This window comes from Onychomys torridus, chromosome 4, assembly GCF_903995425.1.
Source record: "Onychomys torridus chromosome 4, mOncTor1.1, whole genome shotgun sequence".
Classification (NCBI taxonomy): Eukaryota; Metazoa; Chordata; class Mammalia; order Rodentia; family Cricetidae; genus Onychomys; species Onychomys torridus.
Window position 1 is genome coordinate 147798337 of NC_050446.1, and position 20134 is coordinate 147818470.

The 20134-nt window shown below is 42.7% G+C and overlaps 1 protein-coding gene across 1 annotated transcript in view; it reads right to left on the bottom strand.

Annotated features, from left to right (window-relative positions):
• Positions 1-20134, bottom strand: part of Cfap61 (cilia and flagella associated protein 61) — a 295900-nt gene that overhangs the window by 119631 nt on the left and 156135 nt on the right. The window contains exon 18 of the mRNA XM_036186271.1: positions 19747-19874. Coding sequence (XP_036042164.1) covers positions 19747-19874 — 128 coding nt within the window. The remainder of the gene's footprint in view (positions 1-19746; positions 19875-20134) is intronic.

A 20134-nucleotide genomic window follows, 5' to 3' on the forward strand; every position in this document is an offset into this window, starting at 1 on the left:
ATGTGGTGTTAAAAGGCAGAATTCCTCAAGCCAATTATATCAAGTATAGTTCATGTATGCCAAGAAAAAAAAAATGATGTGCCAACTGGGCAGCACCCAGAAATTAGAGCAGTTCCTGAAAACAATGGTAATAGACAGAATTTGGAAGAAAAAAAAAAAAAACCAGAAGAGACATATAGAAAACAACTTAGAGGACTGCAGGTTAGACAACGCCCAGTCAGTTGGCTGGAGAGCCCGGAACCCTTTCTTTACTGTGACTGAACTCACATTGGTTTAGGCTGGCCCAGTGCAGGAGCCTGTTCCAAATCAATGGCTTCCTACCACTGTTATTTAACAGCAGGGAGGACATTGTGTTAAAGAGCCTATCAGGCAGTCCCATGTGACATTTCTGCTTATATTAGCAGAACCCACTGCCACTGCCACATGTCTTAGCAAAGGAAGTTGGAAACCACGGGTTTTCATGAAACATAGTGATTATTTCTCCCCGCTAGGAAACACATTGCCCTGAGTTCTATCCCTAAGCACAGCGTACAGAAAGAATCCTAGGGGGCAAATAGCAGTCTTGACTTGGACTCACATCAGCTCATGAAGGAAGCATGGGGTGAGGACAAAAGAGGAACCTTATGAACCAGGAATTTAGGCAAAAAAATACATGACATACTCCACAAAGTCTCCGGAAACAAAGGGAAGGCTTGCACAGGATTATGGGAGCTGGAAGGGATAGAGAGTCATGCTGAGACTAGCAAAACAGGGTGTGCCATCACAGTCTTAAGCCCAGAGGATCGAGGCAGAGGGGACACAGGGAGAGGCGGGACAGAAGAGGGAGCTGTGCAGGTGACACTCAGGAGCTGTGGCCACACCCCCGCCTGCCTCAAAGTTGTCTTTCATGACTTTTTTATTAGCTAGCTCTCCCCCATTTGTACACTTATTTCTCACCAAGCTTCTCAGGCTTCATGCCCACTTCCCCAGGTGATTTCATCCATCACCATCTTACCGATTTCCCATAATGCACTTGACTATGCTTTAATGTTTCTTCTGAACTACAAATCTAATTTCTAAACGCTCCAGGGCCATCCCAAATTCAGCATGTCCAAATTAGGATGCCCCAGGGCATTCCAGATCAAATATGCAGCCAAACAGAGCTCTTGGCAGTTTCCACATCCCTCCTTTCTCTGTCAAAGTCATGGCCAACTCACCATCAATCGTGCTAGGAATCTGGAAGTTCATCTTAGACTGTCCTCATTCCCACTTCCCATGCCAGTTACTGTGTCCAGTCATTTTCACCTGATCCGTATTCTCGAATGCCCCATCTGCCAGTCCCACAACACACTGTGACAACTGACCATCCACCTGAAGAAATGGGCTTAACATTGTGTCCTAGTACACATCTCGCTTCTGCCCCTCTTCCTCATAGCTACCAGAAACATCTTTTTACATTAAATCGTATTTCAGTGGTTTCTGGTTTTGAGAGTCCGGCCTTTGAACACTATCTTGGTAGCAATAGAGCTGAGAAGTAGAGAGCATGCATGGGCTTGAGAGTCACACTGTCTTAGCTGGACCTTTAGTGCTGACTTCTTGACCTCGGGCAAACATTGAACCTTTTTACCTGTAAATGGGAGTGACAGAACCTAACGGATCTTAGGGGAGCTGTGCAGATGAAAGGAGATGGTACCCAAGAATTTTCAGACAGAACATTTTCAATGGATATTAACCATCTCATTGCCAGGATAGTAAGTCCAGATTCACTAGCATAATAGGTAAATCTTTATGGTCAAGGGCTAATCTAACTTTCCATTGCCCTTTGTAATATCAACCTCCTCACTGCTCACTGACAGTTCCCCACCCTTTTATGCCTGCATATAGAAACACGCCAGCATTTTCATTTATTCTCTCCAACTTTGTATTTTGCTATGGTAGTTTTCTATGCAACTGGATACAGCAACATCTGAATACTCGATTTGATTTAGTTCGATTGTAAAGTTTATAATGCTGGGGATGAAATATTGAGATGAATGTTTCACCGTTCACATTTGCTTATGTCTAAATATTCAGAGAGTTCCTGCAGACAGAACAGCAGGTCACTGGGTACAGCTTGGCTTTGAGCAAGCCCCGCAGGAAATGGCACAAACAGCAGAGTCCTAGATAAAACCTTGGTCTCAAATTTAATGGTGTTGGCTTCATGTATATCAACAATATCTAACAGCACTGTGAGCCCTCTGCTCCCAAATCAAAGGTCACCATATTGTGTGTGTGTGTGTGTGGGGGGGGGAGTTCAAGTAAAGTGCTCAGGCCACTGAAACATTAAACAAGTGCACCTGCATTTTCGCAGCAAATAATTCCAGTGGGGATTTCACGTTGCTGTGGATACAAAGGGAGGAAACAGCTCAAAGATACTTGTAAAGCAGGGAGGGATTAGAGTATCCAGGGAAATAAGTAAAAGGTATTGTGTTTCATTCCAAGTTTCAGAAGGACAGCTACAAAATTAGGTCTAAACATCCTTATCCCGCAAATAAAGAGGAACACACCACCAATTTACTGTGAGCAGGAAAAGGACACATAAAACTTTTCACATTGCTTATAAATCTACTAGTAATTCACTCATTAATTTTTATATTTTTTGCTGATTTTGTGTGTGTGGCATGACATAGGCAGCCAGCCAAACTGAGTGATTTAATTAACTGGCTTTATTAATGCTTCTATTCGAACAAATAGATAATGTAGAGGAAAAAATAATTACCTCACATCCATCTAAATGTTTCAATTTAATTTACTAAAACCTCTGCTTTCAGAATTGTCCAAGACAGTGACAAAAATATTTTCCAGATGACAATAAATCCTAGCTCAACATAGATATGAAACCGGACTGACTATTTACCAGTCAAAGAACAACTCAGATCTAACTCAGTCTTAAAGATGTAAGATAATAGCAAGCAATTAATGGTTAAATGCTACAGATGGGAGGTAAAGGTTGGGGATAATTGTGAATTTCCACAATTAGAAGACAAATGCATTGAAAACAAGTCAAGCAAAGATTTATTATAAGCAAAGGGCAGATTAAGAAAATCTACCAGTTTTTCCCTGAAAAAAAAAAATTAACTCGTTTTAATGGTTCGTGTGTGTGTGTGTGTGTGTGTGTGTGTGTGTGTGTGTGTGTGTTATTTGTATGTTTAGACTGTGAGAGACTTTTTGATACATCTCAAGGTACTAGTTTCATTTTTGTTCAGCTAATAAAGATACCAAAGGCTGCATCCATAGCCACAGAGCGGTCAGTAATGGCAAATTCTGACTGTCGGGGGAGACCAAAGAAAGCCAGATAGGACCGAGGGGAGGACTTAGAAAACATACAGAAGAGGGTGAGGGTTTGTGGGGGTGGCACAGAGGTTAAAACTTTCCACTGACCCTACTCTCCAGTTTTGGGGACAACCCTCCCTCAGTCTATCTCGCACGGTGAGCCAGAACTTCCTGTTCTCACTAGTCCCTGCAGCAACTATGATGGAACCTGGAGAAGAGACAGCAGGCTGTTCCCACAAGCCTCCTCTGAACCCAGTATCGTCCAGGAGTGACCAGAGTGCCCTCTGGAGTCCTCATGGATCCGTCAGGGAAGGGACATGATGGCCAAAGTCATGGTCTGTGGGGAACATCTGGAGATTCAGGATGTTAGATGAAATGCTCATGTACCTGTGCTCAAAGATAACTCATGAATCCTAACTGAAAAAAAAAAAAAAAAACATTCATGTTTGGAAAATGACGAGAGTAAAATGGGGGTTCCAGCAAAACAGATTAAAATGCACTGAGCATGAGTTTTTCTTTTTCTTTTCTAAGGAATGCTTAATAATGGTTTCTTACATATATGCTTTAAATACATTAAATAGGTACTAGCTATGAATACCAAGATGACAACTATAAGACAGATGGGAAAAGCTCTGTACCCAAGAAATGCAAAACATAAGGCACAAAACAATCAGGTTCACATGACCAGAAGCAAAGCATGATGGGACTAGAAGAACCAATGATATCACTTCTGATGATGAAGAAAAGTTCATATTTTGGGCAGTAGTAGCCATTAGCAAGGTTTTATTAACACCATATGGGCTGGCTTCCTCATGCTTGGCAGTTACTTCTTGGGCTCCATTCTTAACTGGTGATCGGTTCAGCATGTGGCTTTGCAAAATGCTTTCTACTAGGTCCAATTTATATGTAAATACTGGGACCTGGATAATGACTTCAGCTACATAATGTCAATGACGGCATGATAATTAGGCTTGGTAGGCACTAAAGTAATGATGTAAGTTAGAAGTTATATTATTTCCTGAGAATTAGAAAATGCAGTTTAGAAAACAAGCCCATAAACTAGTTTACCTACAATGAACAATTATAGTGGGGAAATCGTTCCCTTCTAGATATATCTGTCAACTTTGAGGGAATGTCTACACAAATGGTTCCTAAACCCAGCTGCACTGCAGAATTATCTGCAGTCTGTCAAACACATGTATTCCTGGAATCCACTCCAGCCTCATTGAATTATAACACCAGGAACTGGGGGCCCAGAAACTATATTTCTATAGCCCTTGGCGCCCCCACCCAAATGCCTCATGTATGCAGAAGTATAGTCTGGAGCTTCTACAGTCTGGTGCTTATAGAAAGATCACACAACACAAACCCCAGGTCTAGGAAGTGATTCGCAGCATTTTCTCCATCACATATTGTTAAAACAAAATAGGGAAATTCAAAGGTTTTGTGGTTTTGTTTTTTTTAAGTCCAAATGCCTCACTATATTGTTAATTCTGGATTATTTCTTTGAAAGGAATTATCTTCTAAGTACTATAGTTAGAGATAAATATGGTCTTCAGAACCATTTTCTCACTAGATGGTCTAGTCTGGTCGGGGTTTCACATGGTGGTGCACAGAAGTGCCACCATCCAGTGAGGACAGCCATCTGCCATCTGCCAGTTTTGATCGCAACCGTCTCCCAGGGGCCACATGCTGAAGTTGGCTCTCTAACCTGAGGTACTAAGAGGAAGGGGTGATACCTTAAGGAGGTGGCAGGTGGGAGGGAGTGAAGACAGGAAGAGGGGAGGGAGGAGGGATGAAGGAAGCAGAAGGAAGGAAGACTGGCTGGATCCTAAGGAATGAGCTTTTGGGAGTCAGACCACAGCCCTTTTCTCCTTTTCTTTGCTTCCTGGACACCTGTGCCACCACGTGCTCCCTGCCATGATTCTGTCCTTCACAAAGGCTCAAAGTGATAAAGCCGAGAGACCATGGACTCAAACCTCTGAAACTGTAAGCAAAAATAAACCTGTCCTCTTTTTCAAGGGATTTTTCTCATGCATTTTGTCACAGTGATGGGACTATGTGAGCATTCCACCTGTCACTTCTACTGAGGTGTTGCATGCCTGTGTTTGTAGGCCCGGATCTTTCTGTGCCTCCTCTTCAAAGTTTATCCAATGTCATGTGATAACAGGGCCCAGTCTGATAGCTCCTTATTTCCTCCAGAGCACCTGTATGTAGTTCTGCTTGTATCAGGATAAGGGAAACTCGACAGGCAGTGGCCAGTCCTTCCAGGCTGCATCAGCCACGGAGAGTGCTGGCTCTTTCACAGACATCCTGAGTAAGCTGTTTTCAAAACTGAGTGACCTTCAGATTCATCTGCAGGTTTATGACTCAGTCCGGACAGACTTGAGGATCTACACCTCACACAGACTCTAGGAAATATTGAAGATGCTGGGCAGGAGATCACAGTTTTGACTTCTGACATAAAGAAGAACTGAATGTACCAGGCTCTGCTGACTCCCCCTGGGAGACCTTGCCTTGGAGGAGGTGAGGATGGGGGGTGGGTTGCGGAGAGAAGGCTGGGGAGTGGGAGGAGGGAGGACAGGGGAATCTGTGGTTGATATATAAAATGAATAGAAAATCTCTTAATATAAATAAATACATAAATAAATTTAATTTAAAAAACATGTTTTTTAATCCTAGAAAAATTTGTGACCTTGTAAAGGGGACAGGTGGGAATCTCTTTCGACCACAAGGGTGGCACAAAATCCTCTTTGCTGAACCCTTGCTTTTCGGCTGTCTTTGTCTGTGCTCAGATGCTTTGAAAAGGGCAACTATCAAAATATTGATGAGACATAAATAATGAGGGAAATAAGGAACACAGGGGATACTTGAGTTCATGATTTGAGTCTGTCCACATCGTCTTGGCCCACCTGGTCACCAGCAAATGGTTCACCAGCTACCAGTATTCCCCCGGCTCTGTCTGCCAAAGAGCATCCTCTAAACATGGGAGCTGAAGAAAGATGATGGAAGAACAGAGTACCAATCATCAACTGGGACTAGAGTGGGTGGATAGTACTAGGGCATCCCCACCCCACAGAGGGGCCATTTTTAATTGTCTCTCTTCAACAGGCCTAACAGGATGGGGGCCTCAGTTACCCAGCTTGTCAGGAGCTGACTGACAACGATGCTTGGCAGGGGACGCTCTCTTCCCTCCCTTGTCCAAGCACCATGTGGTCAGACAGTTCCTGGGACTATTCCCACACCACACCCCAGAGTTCTTGGTTTTCAGCTCATTTTGAAGGCACATAAACCAAGACAGGGGGTGGTGTTATTATGTTTAAATTATCCAACAGCAGAAGATGAGAATTAAGCAAGCCAAGCTCAGGACTCAGTCCCTGGGCACCTGCTCTGCACTTTCATGGAGTCATGAAGAATAGATCTTATACATAGCACCCTTAACTCCAAAGAAACATCAAGTACCTATGAAAATGATAAGCCAACCCCTGCCCTCAAAAAGGAATAATATTGACAAAAAAGGATTGCATTGCGGGGAAGACAGTTCCAAGAATGTGTACACTTGGTATTAAGAGACAGGAAATGCTTCTGAAAGGAGCGGAAATAACAACTTTACAAATGAAGATACTTTTATTTAATAGTAATTACATTTAAATATCGGACTTTGATGAGGAAGCCTGGTCATGCTCTGTGGACCAGGTGTCCCAGATCATTCTTTACTGATAACTCAGTGTCTAGTCATTCTGCTGGAGGGTGTAGGGGAGTGTGGGAGGCAGAGCCCCTTTGCTTAGCATGATGTCCCCACTGTAGCTCCTCCCATGCCCAGCCAACCAACTGGCCTTGTATGGATCCCTGGTGATCCCTCTGTGGTTTCAACACTACAACAGGGCAAGATGTGACCTGCCCCACCATCTGTCTCAAGTGGCTCCTTGCTCCCCAGGCTCCAGGGAAGGTGACGAGCATGCCACCATCCTTGTCATCATGCTGCTTGGGCCCTGGTGTGAACAAAGCAACCAGGGAGCACACACCCTTCAGCTCCTGTGACAGCAACCCAGTTACAATCAGTTTGCTCATGGGGGTTGGCTCTGAGATCAGCAAGCAAGCACTGACTATTATTAGTCACCTAATTAGGGACAGGCCACACTGAAGGTTTCAGATGTCCCCAGACAAACATAAAGATAAAGAGTGTAATTAAGCCACTGGCCCTAGGCTGGCTGCTGCCAGTGCCCACAGCTGGGCCGGATACTGAGTGGAACTGTGTGACCTGATAACAGGGTTATGGTCACTTGGAGTCAGAGCTATAAAACTTCCTGGTTCTATTCTATCCCTTACCTCTGTTTGCTCAGCCAGATGAGGGATCCCTGTCTAGGGCAGGGAGTCTGAAGCTCTGACCATGGATGGGTATTTTTTGTTTTTGTTTCTGCTTTGTTGTTGTTGCTTGTTTGTTTTGGGAAAATCTCACTCTGTAACCTTGACTGGCCTGGAGCTCAGAGATTACCTACTTCTGCCTCCTAAGTGTTGGGATTAAAGATGTGCATCATCATGATTGGCCTGGTCATTTTTGAGCAAACTTGTCTCTGTATTAGTACCAGAAGGGGACAGTATGGGCTTTAAGGTGCCTACCAAAGCCTCTGGTGAATCACAGTATAGAAAGGGTCTGGGGTGTCTCTCAGGGCTGTTCCCAATCAATATTATCCCATGGGTCATTTCTACAGTTTTCTAGTCGCATCTTAGGCTCTTCAAAAGATTTGTTTTGCCTTGGAATTGACTTAGGATGGCTTCGAAATTAATAGAGAAACAGGAATTGTGCAATACAAGAAAATGTCCTAAGACACAGAAGCACAGAGACAGCCATAATGGAATAGAATAAAATAGTAATTACTCAGTGAATTTATGACTAAAAGATAGTGAAAAGGAAATTCTTCTGAATAATAGTGGGAGAAAATACATTGAATTGGGATTCTGTGGGGCAGAGTCTGAGGCTGCCACATCTAATGAGCTTACAGGTGACAGCTATGCCACTGGGCCACAGACCAGGCTGTGGACAAGAAGAACAGGAAAACAAAGCAAGTGCAAAAACCCAGTCCTAGTCTCTCCACCCTCCACTGGCAGATCATTTCCACAGTCCTTTGTAAAAACGATTTTCGAAAACCCAACATATTCAAAGTATTGCATGTAAGAAGTTCAGCTGGACTACAGTATGTGCACAGGATGAGCAATAAAGTCTATTTACCAAGCAAATAGAAAATGCAAATAAGCCAGTGTAATGCGACTATTTGGATGATTCATAAAGTAGACTTCCAATCACAGTTACTCAGAAGACATAATGAGGGTCACTAAATAATACGTTTGTGAAAAAGGAACTGTGTTTTCAGACCTGAATATTAAATCATTATAACTGGACTCACACGTCTTCATTAACTGAAATAGGAACCATTGTAATCAATACATTTTTGCCAATGAGAAATAAGATGGGGTTTTTTTGTTGCTGTTTTTAGTCTTATAGTGTTAAAATACGTGATTCAAGATTTGAGGAACTCCTCAAGCATTTTCTGTATTCCATTGGCTGTGAAAACATCTTCTCACCATGCAGAAAGCTTGAAGAAGTGGTGGTTGGTAGAAGGTCAGGTGAATATGGTGGATGAGGCAAGACTTGGTAGCCCAACTCATTCACCTTTTGTAGTGTTTGACAGGCCACGTGTGACTGGGAATTGTGGAGACAAACTGGGCCCCTTCTGTTGGCCAATGCTGGTTGCAGGAGATGCAGTTTTCAGTGCATCTCATTGATTTGCTGAGCACACTGCTCAGACGCAATGGTTTCAATGGTGTTGGAAGGCTGCAGAGGGTCAGGAGGGCATTATCATTTGCTTCACATTTGGCTTTGAGAAGAGCTTTGAAGCTTCCTCTTGGTTCAAATACTGAACTGAGCCAGTTGTCATATATAATCCAGTTTCTGTCCCAAGTTACAATCCAACCAAAAAACAATTCATTTTCGATCTACAGAATAAGACAAGATGACAGTTCAAAATGACAGTGTGAAAGAACTTGTAGTCAGCTCATGAGGCACACACTTACGATTTTACCACTCTTCCAATTTGCTTCAAATGCAGACAGACATTGCAAGACCTATACTGAGTTCACTGACAATTTCCCAGGTAGTGATTAAAGAATTAGCTTCAGTAACTGCACTCAACTGGCTGCAGTCAACTTCTGAAGGTGGCCACTGTGCTCCTCATCTTCCTTTGCAGCACGTCTGGAATCACTGTACCACCTGTTAGCAGTTCCTGGGCCAAATGCATTGTGGATGTGAGTTGTCTCTGTTGCTTTCAGACTCATTTTGAACTCAAGTAAGAAAATGGTTCAAATTTGCTTTTGGTTTAATATAATTTTCATAGTATAAAATAACTATGAAGTGAACAGAAAGTAATATGTTATTAGCAAAAAATAAAGTGAGAAAAGCTCATGAGAGTGACGTATCACATAACCACAATTACTTAAGAATGCATTCCGATATCAAATGACAGATTTCAATAATGCAAAACCTATAACCACCTTTGTCAGCCTAATATTAACAAAGGGGAATATCCAAGAAGACACAGTACAGACACAAAAATCCTCAATATTTGCCATCCAAATTCAAGAATATATTAAGAAGATATGTACCATGACCAAGTTTGTTTCAATCCAGAGATACAAATATAGTTCAGCACACACAAATCAATAAATATATGACAGCACATAAATACACTGAAAAGCACCATAAGTCACATGACCATCGTCAATAAATACATAAAGGACCTTTGACCAAGTTCAGCATTTGTCCTTGAGAAAAGCCATAGAGAAACTTGGAATAGAAGGAATATACCTCAGCATAATGAAGGCTGTATATAATAAACCTATAGCCAACACTGGTCTCAATGAAAAAAAAATGAAAGCCTTTAATCTAAAATCAGAAACATGACACACTTTTCTATCCTCATCCAATATAGTACTTGAAGTCTTAATTAGAGCAAGATGAGAAATAGAAATAACAAAGAAGCCAAATTATCTCAATTTGAAGACAATATAATTCTATACTTAAAAGATCATAAAGACTCCACTGGGAAACTCTAAGATGTAAGGAACACTTTTAGCAAATTAGCAGAACACAAAATCAACATATAAAAATCAGTAATTTTCCTATAGACCAGTAATGAACCTGCCAAGAAAGAAATGAGGGAGGAAAACAGCCATTCACAATATCTTTAAAAAAATACCTCAGGAAGTTAAGGACCTCTGCAATAAAGTATTTATTTATTTATTTTGTGTGTGTGTGTGTGTGTGTGTGTGTGTGTGTGTGTGTGTGTGTGTGGTGAATGTACATACATGTGTGTACTCAGAGGCCAGAAGAGATGTTCAGTGTCGTGTTCTATCATTCTCCGCAGTATTCCCTTGAGACTCCTGTCTCTTACTGAGCCTGGAGCTGGCCTGGTGGCACCCAAACACCAGAGGCCCTCCTGTCTTTGCCCCTCTCCCCATGCTGATGATACAGGCACATGAGACTACACCTGACTTTTTATATGGACTCTGCATCTTGCAGTCAGGTCCTCATGCTCATGTAACAAGCATTCTGACCCATTAAGCCATCTCTCCAGCCGTAGAGCAGAAAGTTTAAAACACAGAAGAAAAGAACTGAAGACTAGAAGATAGAGAGGCCATCCATGCTCATGAATTCATATATATATATGAAATTACTGAAAGTGGTCTACATGTTCAACACACTCCCCATCGAAATGCCAACATTCTTCACAGAACCACATAAATAATCCTAAAATTCCTAGGAAAATAGTCACAAAACCTTCAACCTACAGTTTGTGCTGCCTGCAGAGCATTCTGGGACCAGAGCCTAGCAGAATCCTCATCAAAGAGACTAGAGAAACTTCACTCAGCAACTGATGGGAGCAGATGCAGAGTCCCACAGACAAACATTAGGCAGAGCTCAGGGAGTCCTGTGGAGGAGGGGAGGAGGGTTGGAGGAACCAGAACCAGAGGGGTTCTACAGAACATGGTCCTACACAGAACCAACTGACCATGACTCATGGGGACTCCTGGAGATCAGAGAACCTATAGCGGTCTGACCTAGGTCCTCTGCATATGTGTTATGGCTGAGTATCCTGGTGCTCCTGTGGGACTCCTAACTGTGAGGACAGGGGCAGACGCTGACTCCTTTGCCTGCTTAGGGGACACCTTTCTTCCTACTGGGTTGCCTCATCCAGCCTTATGTGATGGTATGTGCCTGGTCTTACTGTAGCATGTTGTGCTATATTTGTTTGATGTCCCTGGGAGGCATGCTCTTTTTGGAGGGGAGACAGAGGCTGGGGTAGATCTGGGGGGGACAATGGAGGTGGGAAAGAGCTAGGGGAGGAAGAGAGGGGAAACTGTAGTCAGGATGTAATATATGAGAAAAGAATATAAAGAAAATCCTAGGGAGAATAAAAAGACCTGGAATAGACAAAGAATCCAAAGTAGAAAGATCAGTGCTGTGAGCCTCATGCCTAGCTCGGATTATACTCAGAGCCTTGGGGCCCCAAACAGCATGAGGCTGTACAGAAACAGACACACACAGCAATGAAATGGAGGACCCAGAGGAATGCTCCCATGCTGCTAGAGCCACCCAAGCTTTGACAAGGAGTCAAAATATACACTGGAGAAAAGATGGCTTCTATGACAAAGGGTTCTGGAAACACCAGACATCCACATAGAGAAGATTGAAACTAGGTCTATATCTCTCAACTTGCACTAAAATTTAATTTAAAGCAGATCAAATACCTTAATGTAACACTCAAATCTCTGAAACTGCCAGAAGAGAACATACGGGAATGTTTCAAGATGTCGGTGTAGGCAAAACCCTTTCGAAAGGGATTCCAGTAGCTAGGGAAATTGTTCCAAGAGTTGACAAATAGGATCCCATGACATTAAAAAATTCTACACAGCAAAGGAAACATCTTACAGAATGTGAGAAAAATCTTCACCAACTACACAAACATGAGATTAATACCTATAGTCCATGAAAAATTAGAAAACCCTTAAATATCCCCCAAATAATTCAATAAACAGATGGGCAAATGAAGAGAACACATAGTTTTCAAAAGAAAAACAATACCAATGTCCAATAAACATTTGAAAAGGTGTCCACTAGTCTTAGCCATTAGGGAAACACAAACTAAACCACATTGAGCATGCGTCTACACTGAGTTTACCATCATTGAGAACAGAAATGGCAACAGATGGTAGTGAGGTTATGAGAAAAGATGACCCTTATTCACTGTAGATGGAATGTAAATTGGTACAGCTACTGTGGAAGCTAGTATTTGGAGGTTTCTCAAATACCTAAAAGCACAACTACCATATGCTCTGGCTATACTGCACCTGGGGACATATATCCAAAGGAAAAGCACACCACAGAGATACCTGTACATGTTCATTGTTGCCTTATTCACACCAACCAAGATATGGAACCAGCCCCAATGCATATCCACAGATGAATGGATGAAGAAAATGTAGCATATAGACGCAATGGAGTTGTACTTAGTCTTATAGAGGAGTGAACGTGTGTCATTTACAGGATAAAAGGATGGAGCTGAGATGTTCATGGTCAGCAAAATACGAACCAAACTCAGAGAGACAATATCATGTTTTCTCTCATATATACAATATATACACACCAATTTATAAACACATACATGCACACATACATGAAATGAAGGCAGGAGAGCCATGAGGACTTCAGGGGTGGGGGGAGACAAAGAGAGGTAATGGAAGAGAAGAAAGATAAAATAGTGATTTTCTTCATGTGAGATTTAGGTTTAGCTACATATATGTGCTCACACATGTGAAATAAAAGCAGAAAAGAGACTATTTGGTGAGAAAGGGAAACCAGTCAGAGGGGAAGGATAGGGGAAAGGCAGTGTGGAACAACTACGAGGAAGGTAGACTGATACAAGTGTAGGAAAAAGTCATACTGGAAGCCATTGTTTGATATCCTAACGAAAACATTAGCAAAAATAAATAACAGATAAAATCTGGTGCCCCCACCCCCCACTGGAGACAGAGTCATGCAGTGTATTTCAGGTCTGAATTAACTATGCAGCCTTAGCTGGCCTGGAACTCCTGACAATCCTCCTGCCTCAGCCTGAGCGCTGTGATTACAGGCTGAGACACATGAATTAGCTTTTACCTCTTTGCAGTCTTACTTTCTTGGTGAGGCAACACCTCTTGCTTGTCTAGAAGGCTCCTGGGCTTCACTGTGATGCTCCTTTTCTGGAACTAGTGTTATCCTGATGACTGACATGTGCCTTTTAATGTGAGAATAAGTTCATTCTAGCCTTGCCTAGGGCAGCAGTACCTGAGGTTCCCATGCTGTGACCCTCCATCAGCACAGATAGGGCCAGGGCTCTCAGGGCCACATGTTTCAGCACTGATTGACAGACAGCACAGGCAGGCTAACTGACAATAATGTCCTTTATCCATTTCTCAATGGTTGAAGCTCTAAAGATGTCTTGCTAACAGCAGAGCTGACAAGCATGTAAATAAAACAACCAGATGTCCCCAAACCTAGAGCTTTCTATCCTAAAGAGCCAGGCAGTAACTGACCCTCTGTTCCATCAGAACTTCAGCTTTGGGATGAGACAAAACCATTCCCTAGACATTGTGAGCATTGTGAAAGAATTCATAATTCCCAGGAGTAGGCCTTCAGGCCTGTTTCCTCCCAATCTTTTATACCAAAAAGCCAGCATCTATTCCTCTATGGTCCCCACTCCAAGTAGAATGCACTTCCCTTTGCTGTTGACTCTCACAGAGGCCTGTGCCTTGGCAGAGCAGAGGACAGGAAAAGTTAAAACACCTGGGCAGACAGAGCCATCACTGACTGACCCTTCCTTGGCTCCCTTCCCAGCTCTTTCCCTTAGGACTCAGTGCCCTTAGGACTCAGATGCAGCAGACTCAGGAGAGGAAACAAATTACCTACCTGCTCCTGCCTTTACCCTGCATGACCTTGCACTCTCTCCCTCTTGGGGCTCCTGGCAACTGCAAAAAGAGCCAAGAGCAGGGCTGCCAGCTCCAACATCCAGTTCTGGAGGAGCCACAGGCTAGGCTCAGGAGGGAGTTGGGGACTCAGGGGCTGGGATGCTGTCCTGTGCCTCTAGAGAAGCACTTGCCACTGTCATCTGGTATTGGTGACTCTAGAGGCCATGTCATAGGAAAGATGCAGGGCTGATTTGAGGGCAAGCAACCAAAGACATGAGGATGTGTCCCCACAGATACATGGATGGACTGCAGCTAAGGTTAAGACAGAATATTAGAACAAAAAAACCAGAAACCCCAAACAGAGTGGTGGCATGTGCCTCCAATTCCAGCAACTCAGAAGTTGGATGAAAGAGAATCACAAGTCTGAGGCCATGCTGAGAAACACAGTGCGGGTACACCCATCAAATTAATTTTAAAACTTTAGCCTCCTAATCTCCTGAATGCTCCCATGGCCTGGAACGTACAGGGTGGTGACTCTGAGCAACCCATGTCAGCACCCAAGCACTGGCAAGGATGGCTATAGCAAGGGCAGAGAGAGTGGGCACCGACTGCTTTGAAAGGAAGAGATGTGCACTTTGCCATTTGCCATTTCTCTCTCTCTCTCTCTCTCTCTCTCTCTCTCTCTCTCTCTCTCTCTCTCTCTCTCTCTGTCTCTCTCTCCAGGGTCTCTCTGTGTAGCAGCCATGACTGTCCTGGAACTCGCTTTGTAGACCAACCTGGCCTCGAACTCAAAGAGACCTGCCTGCCTCTGCCTCCCAAGAGCTGAATGTAAAAGCAAAGAGTACCCATTATGTCACAAGACTACAGGGCTGCCAGGTCTGGAAGAAGAGATGCCTGTGCTGCACTTCATGTGGACTTTCCACATGTTAAGTCTAACAAAGTAGCCCAAGAGCCCAGGCAATGTTCACCGTGCCCCCACCTGGAAAAATCTTGCTTCCAAAATGTGGATTTAATCCCCATGGGCAGGTAGCATTTGGTGAAATGTCTTCAATTTCACTGCAGGCCAAATTGTGTATAAATTTAGTTCAAGTGGCAACTAAACCAGTAAAGTGAAATATGCAGTAAGTTACTATGGTGATTGCTAATTTAAAATAATTAGAGAAAATAATGAGAAGACTATTTCCTCTCTCAAGGATTAGAGATCTGTAAGCTGATACTAGCCTCCTTCCAGTGAACATAATCTCTGTAATGAAGACAGAGAATTGTGAGTGCTTTAGAAAGGTCGCTCTGATTGGGGAATTAAATCAATCCAGTACTTATACCAGAACCTATATTGGTTTTTATTCAATCTAAGTCAATTCCATAAAAGGAAAATTACATGTGTATATCTTAATGTAATCATTCTAAGCCGAACATTATAAGTATTACAGCCAAATTAAGATTTAAGACCTGTTGATAATCATTTGTTGATTTCCCCAACTTCAAAAATCTACCCCACTAATTCATAACTCATATATGGGCTGCATAAGGCTTGCTGTTCAGAGTCTTAGGAGCAGGGACCTGGCAGGAGAGTCAAACAGTCAAATACCCAAGTTACATACAGTGCAGCATCCACAGGGGAGTGAATGTTTTCCTTGTGACTTCATTTATGCCATGAAATACTGCTAAGTGACCAGAGGCTTGTGGCATTTGAACTCTGTTGTGAACTTCAGTAACAACACACAATGTATTTCTGGTTAACTGAGGTTAAGTTGTGGAACTTCGAACAAGTTGGCTAGAAAGTTAAACAATAGACTAGCTTTTTCGGGTTAATGTGTCATCAGATAAGCAAGTCACTCACTTATCTTCTTGATAGGCATGAGTACTTATTGCGGGGGGGAGAGGTGTCCTTAGCTAACTTCCCAGAAGCTCCACTCATCCTCTGGGGCTGCTAACTGTTGGCTTCAAGAGGAGTCATGATGAGCTGGATTTTCCTGTCTTCCTCTGGCCTTAGAGCTCCCACAGCTTTGAACAATAGCTGGAGTTTTCCATGTCACCCCAAATAAATGCTCTGCTTTCCACTCAGGTCTCTGTGCCCTCTTAAGACAGGTTCTTTACAAATATCTACTAGAGCAGGGTATGGTGGTGCACACTGCTAATCCTAGCATTTGGGAGGCAGATGCAAGAAGACCAGCTTGGTTTGCTTTGTAGAGTTCCAGGCCAGCCAGGAATACACAGTGAGACTTTGTCTAAAAACAAACAAACAAATAAAATAAAGATAGCACCTTGAAAGGTAAACAGTTGTTAACAATTGAGCTATCCATGCTAGTGAGGAAGTAGAGTAAGGGGAACACTCCTACATTGCTGGTGGGAGTGCAAACTTGTGCAGCCATTATGAAATCCCTGTGGCAGTTCCTCAGAAAGATGGAAAATAATCTACCTCTAGATCCAGCTATACCACACTTGAGCATATAGGCGAAGGGTGCTTCATCCTACTGCTGAGACACTCACTCTACCAAGTTCACTGCTGCTTCCTCCCACAGCAGATGGGAACAAATATCTCCACAGCCAGACAACATGCAGAAAGTGAGACAGCTTGGCATACTAAGCCCTGAAAGGGATGACCCCATCAAATCCCTCCCCTCGGGGCTCAGGAAACCCTGCAGAAGAGAAAGTGGAAAGAGTGTAAGAGCCAGAGGGGATGGGACACAACCAATGAACCAATGAACAGGCCCTTTGAGCATATATTATGGCTTCCAGTTTTGTGTTTTTAATGGGATTCCTCTGCGACAAATGTGTGTGTGTGTGCATGTGTGAGTGTACATGTATGTGTGTGTGCATCTGTATTGCATCTACATGTGTTTCTTGTGCTTTTTATTGGCTCGTTTGTTTGTTTGTTTGTTTGTTTTGTCCTATTAAGTTTTGCTTTTGTTTTTATTTTATTATTATTATTTAGATGCCTGGTTGTTGTCTAATGAGAGACAAAAAGGGTTTGACTTGGATGGGAGGGAAGAAGGAGAGGATCTCAGAGGAGTTGGGGGAGGAACCGTAATCAGAATATATTATATGAAAAAGTTCTGTTTTCAATTAAAGAAAAATAGAACAAAATAAAACAAAAACAACAAAAAACCTAATCAACCAAACAAACAAAATCCAAGATACCTTTCTAAGAGTAAATGAGGGAGAGTTAGTAGGCACAGGGGTGCTGTTGGTAGGAGATAGAGCTTAAAATGTTCTAGAGCACAGTTAGATAACTACTGTTGCAATAACTAATTGGATATTTCACATTAGCTGGTAGAAAGGGCTATGTTCCAAACACAAAAGTGGGAGATGTGCTAGTTACATTTTTATATAGCGTTTTGAAATATTACCCATATCTACTAAATGTACACATACTATGTGTCAATTTAAAATGGGAAAAAAAGAAAGTTTTTGTTTTGTTGTTGCTGTTTTTATTTCAAGAGTAGATGAAGAAATCCAGTCTGAGAGAAGTCAGGAAGCACAGGGCTCCCAAGTCAGTTGACAGTGCCCGGGCAGGAGCCCAAGTCCTTAGACTCCAACCTAGGGTTCCTCTGTTGTGGAGATTCAGTGAGCAGGTAGAGGCGGAGAGACTGGTAAAACCTGGAGTCCTTAGGAACTGTCCATCTAGAAATGGGCTCTAAAAGGTAGCTGTTGAGAGAACAGCATGGGAAGCCACACAAACCTGCCTTTCCCCCAAGGACTCTGTCCTAATGTCTGGCATGGGACTGGAAGAGAAATTTTGACTACTATGCCATTTCTAAATATCTATCTTTGATGCAGTCAAAACTAGCCCCCAGGGCTGGGGCTCTTGCTGCCAAGGTCTGATGATCTGAGTTAGATACCTGGGACCCACGTGGCAGAAGAGAGCTAACTACACAAAGTTCTTCTCTGACTTCCACACATGTGCTGTGGAATATCACTTCAACTACGAAAAGATGTGCTACATTTCTTTACACTGTGGAATATTACTTTAACTATGTAAAGGTGTGTTACATTTGCTTATGCTGCATTTCTTTAATGATGTAAAGATGTGTTGCTTTGCCTGCCTAAGGCACCTGATTGGTCTAATAAAAAGCTGAACATCCAATAGCTGGGCATGGGAGGGACTGTGGTGCCTGGTGGGCAGAGAGAAAGAATAAAGTAGGAGGAGGAATCTAGGCTGGAGAAAGGAGAGAATGAAAGAGAATAAGGGAGAAAAAAGGGAGATGCCTGGGGCCGGCTAGCCAGGCAGCTGCCAGCCAGCCAGCCACATCATAGGATATTATACATAATGAAAGGTAGATAAAAAGCCCCAGGGCAAAACACAGATGAAGAGAAACAGGTTAATTTGAGTTATAAGAGCTAGTGGGACAAGCATAAGTTAAGGCCCAGCATTCATAGCTAATATTAAATCTCTGTGTCATGATTTGGGAGCTGGTTGGTGGCCCAAAAGAAAGCCTGCTACACACATGTATCTTGGCATGCTCCAGCTTTTACACATACAATAAATAAATGTAATAAAAATTTGCTAGGCATGGTGGTGCATGTCTTTATTCTCAGCACTCAAGAGATAGGCAGGCAGAACGATGTGAGGCCAGCATGATCTAGCCAAGGCTAGATAAACTATGAGTATATGGCATACCAGTTACACTGTAGAACCTCAGGCTCACACCCCAACCCACTTTGGAGCTTCTGATGCTGCCTGCCTGGTATGGGCTTTGGGAATCTAAATCTTTACCAAGGACTTGATGTGATTCTTATGATTGTCTTGATAGAGTAAACACATGGAGAACAGGACCAGCAGAGACTTTTGTGAAGATCATATGGTACCAATTTTATACATTTTAGGTCTCATAATCTCTGCTGAGATACTCAACTTTGGAACTGAGGCACAAAAATAGTCACAAGTAACACATGAAATTGAATATAGCTGTGATCCAAATGAATTCTACTGATTTGTCCTACTCCATCCCACATCTAGAATGTTCCACCGATTCATGAATCCACACAGCTGTGCAATGGATTGGCAAACAATCTCAAAGTATGTTTTCTCAAGTAGGGAAAGAGTCCCCCATGTTTGAGCAATTACAAGGCATTACTAAGTCAACCCTATGCAGGAAATCACACCCAATAATGGCTGTGCAAGGGTCACAGAAAAGTGGATAGACAGGTGTTCTTAAGAGACGAATATGGTGCTGGAGGAATGGCCCAGTGGCACACAGCACTTGCTGCTCTTCCAGAGGACAGAGGTTCAGTTCTCAGCACCCACATCTGGTGGCTCCCAACCTCTAACTCCAGTTCTAAGGAGTCAGATGCTTTCTGTCCTCCATGGGAACCTGCATGCATGTGGTACACATAAACTCACACAGGCACACACATACACATAAATTAAAAATGAATATATAAAAGGTACAAGGAAATTTTTATTCCTCAAAAATAAACAGATAAATGACTAAACAGAATGAACGAACTCACCAAAATACCAGTGTCTCCAGGAATGAAATTCCAACACTGGATGCACCAACCACAACGATTCTGGCATTGACAGTGACTTTTGGTTCTAACGTTAGTTTCCTGTTTGTGTGGTTTAAGGCATAACTCAACTGCAAGAAAACAAAGAGAAAAAAAAAAAAACTTGAGGAAAATGTACCTGAATCAGTGCCCCAGATGAACAATTACAAGGCCTTACTAAACCAAACCTTTGCAGGAAATCAGACCCAATATAATGGCCATGTGAGGGCCCCAGAAAAGTGGATACAAAGGTGTTTTTAAGAAATGAATATAGTCCTAGAGGAATGGCCTAGTGGCACATAGCACTTGCTGTTCTTCCAGAGGACTGAGGTCCCATTCTCAGTAAGTACAT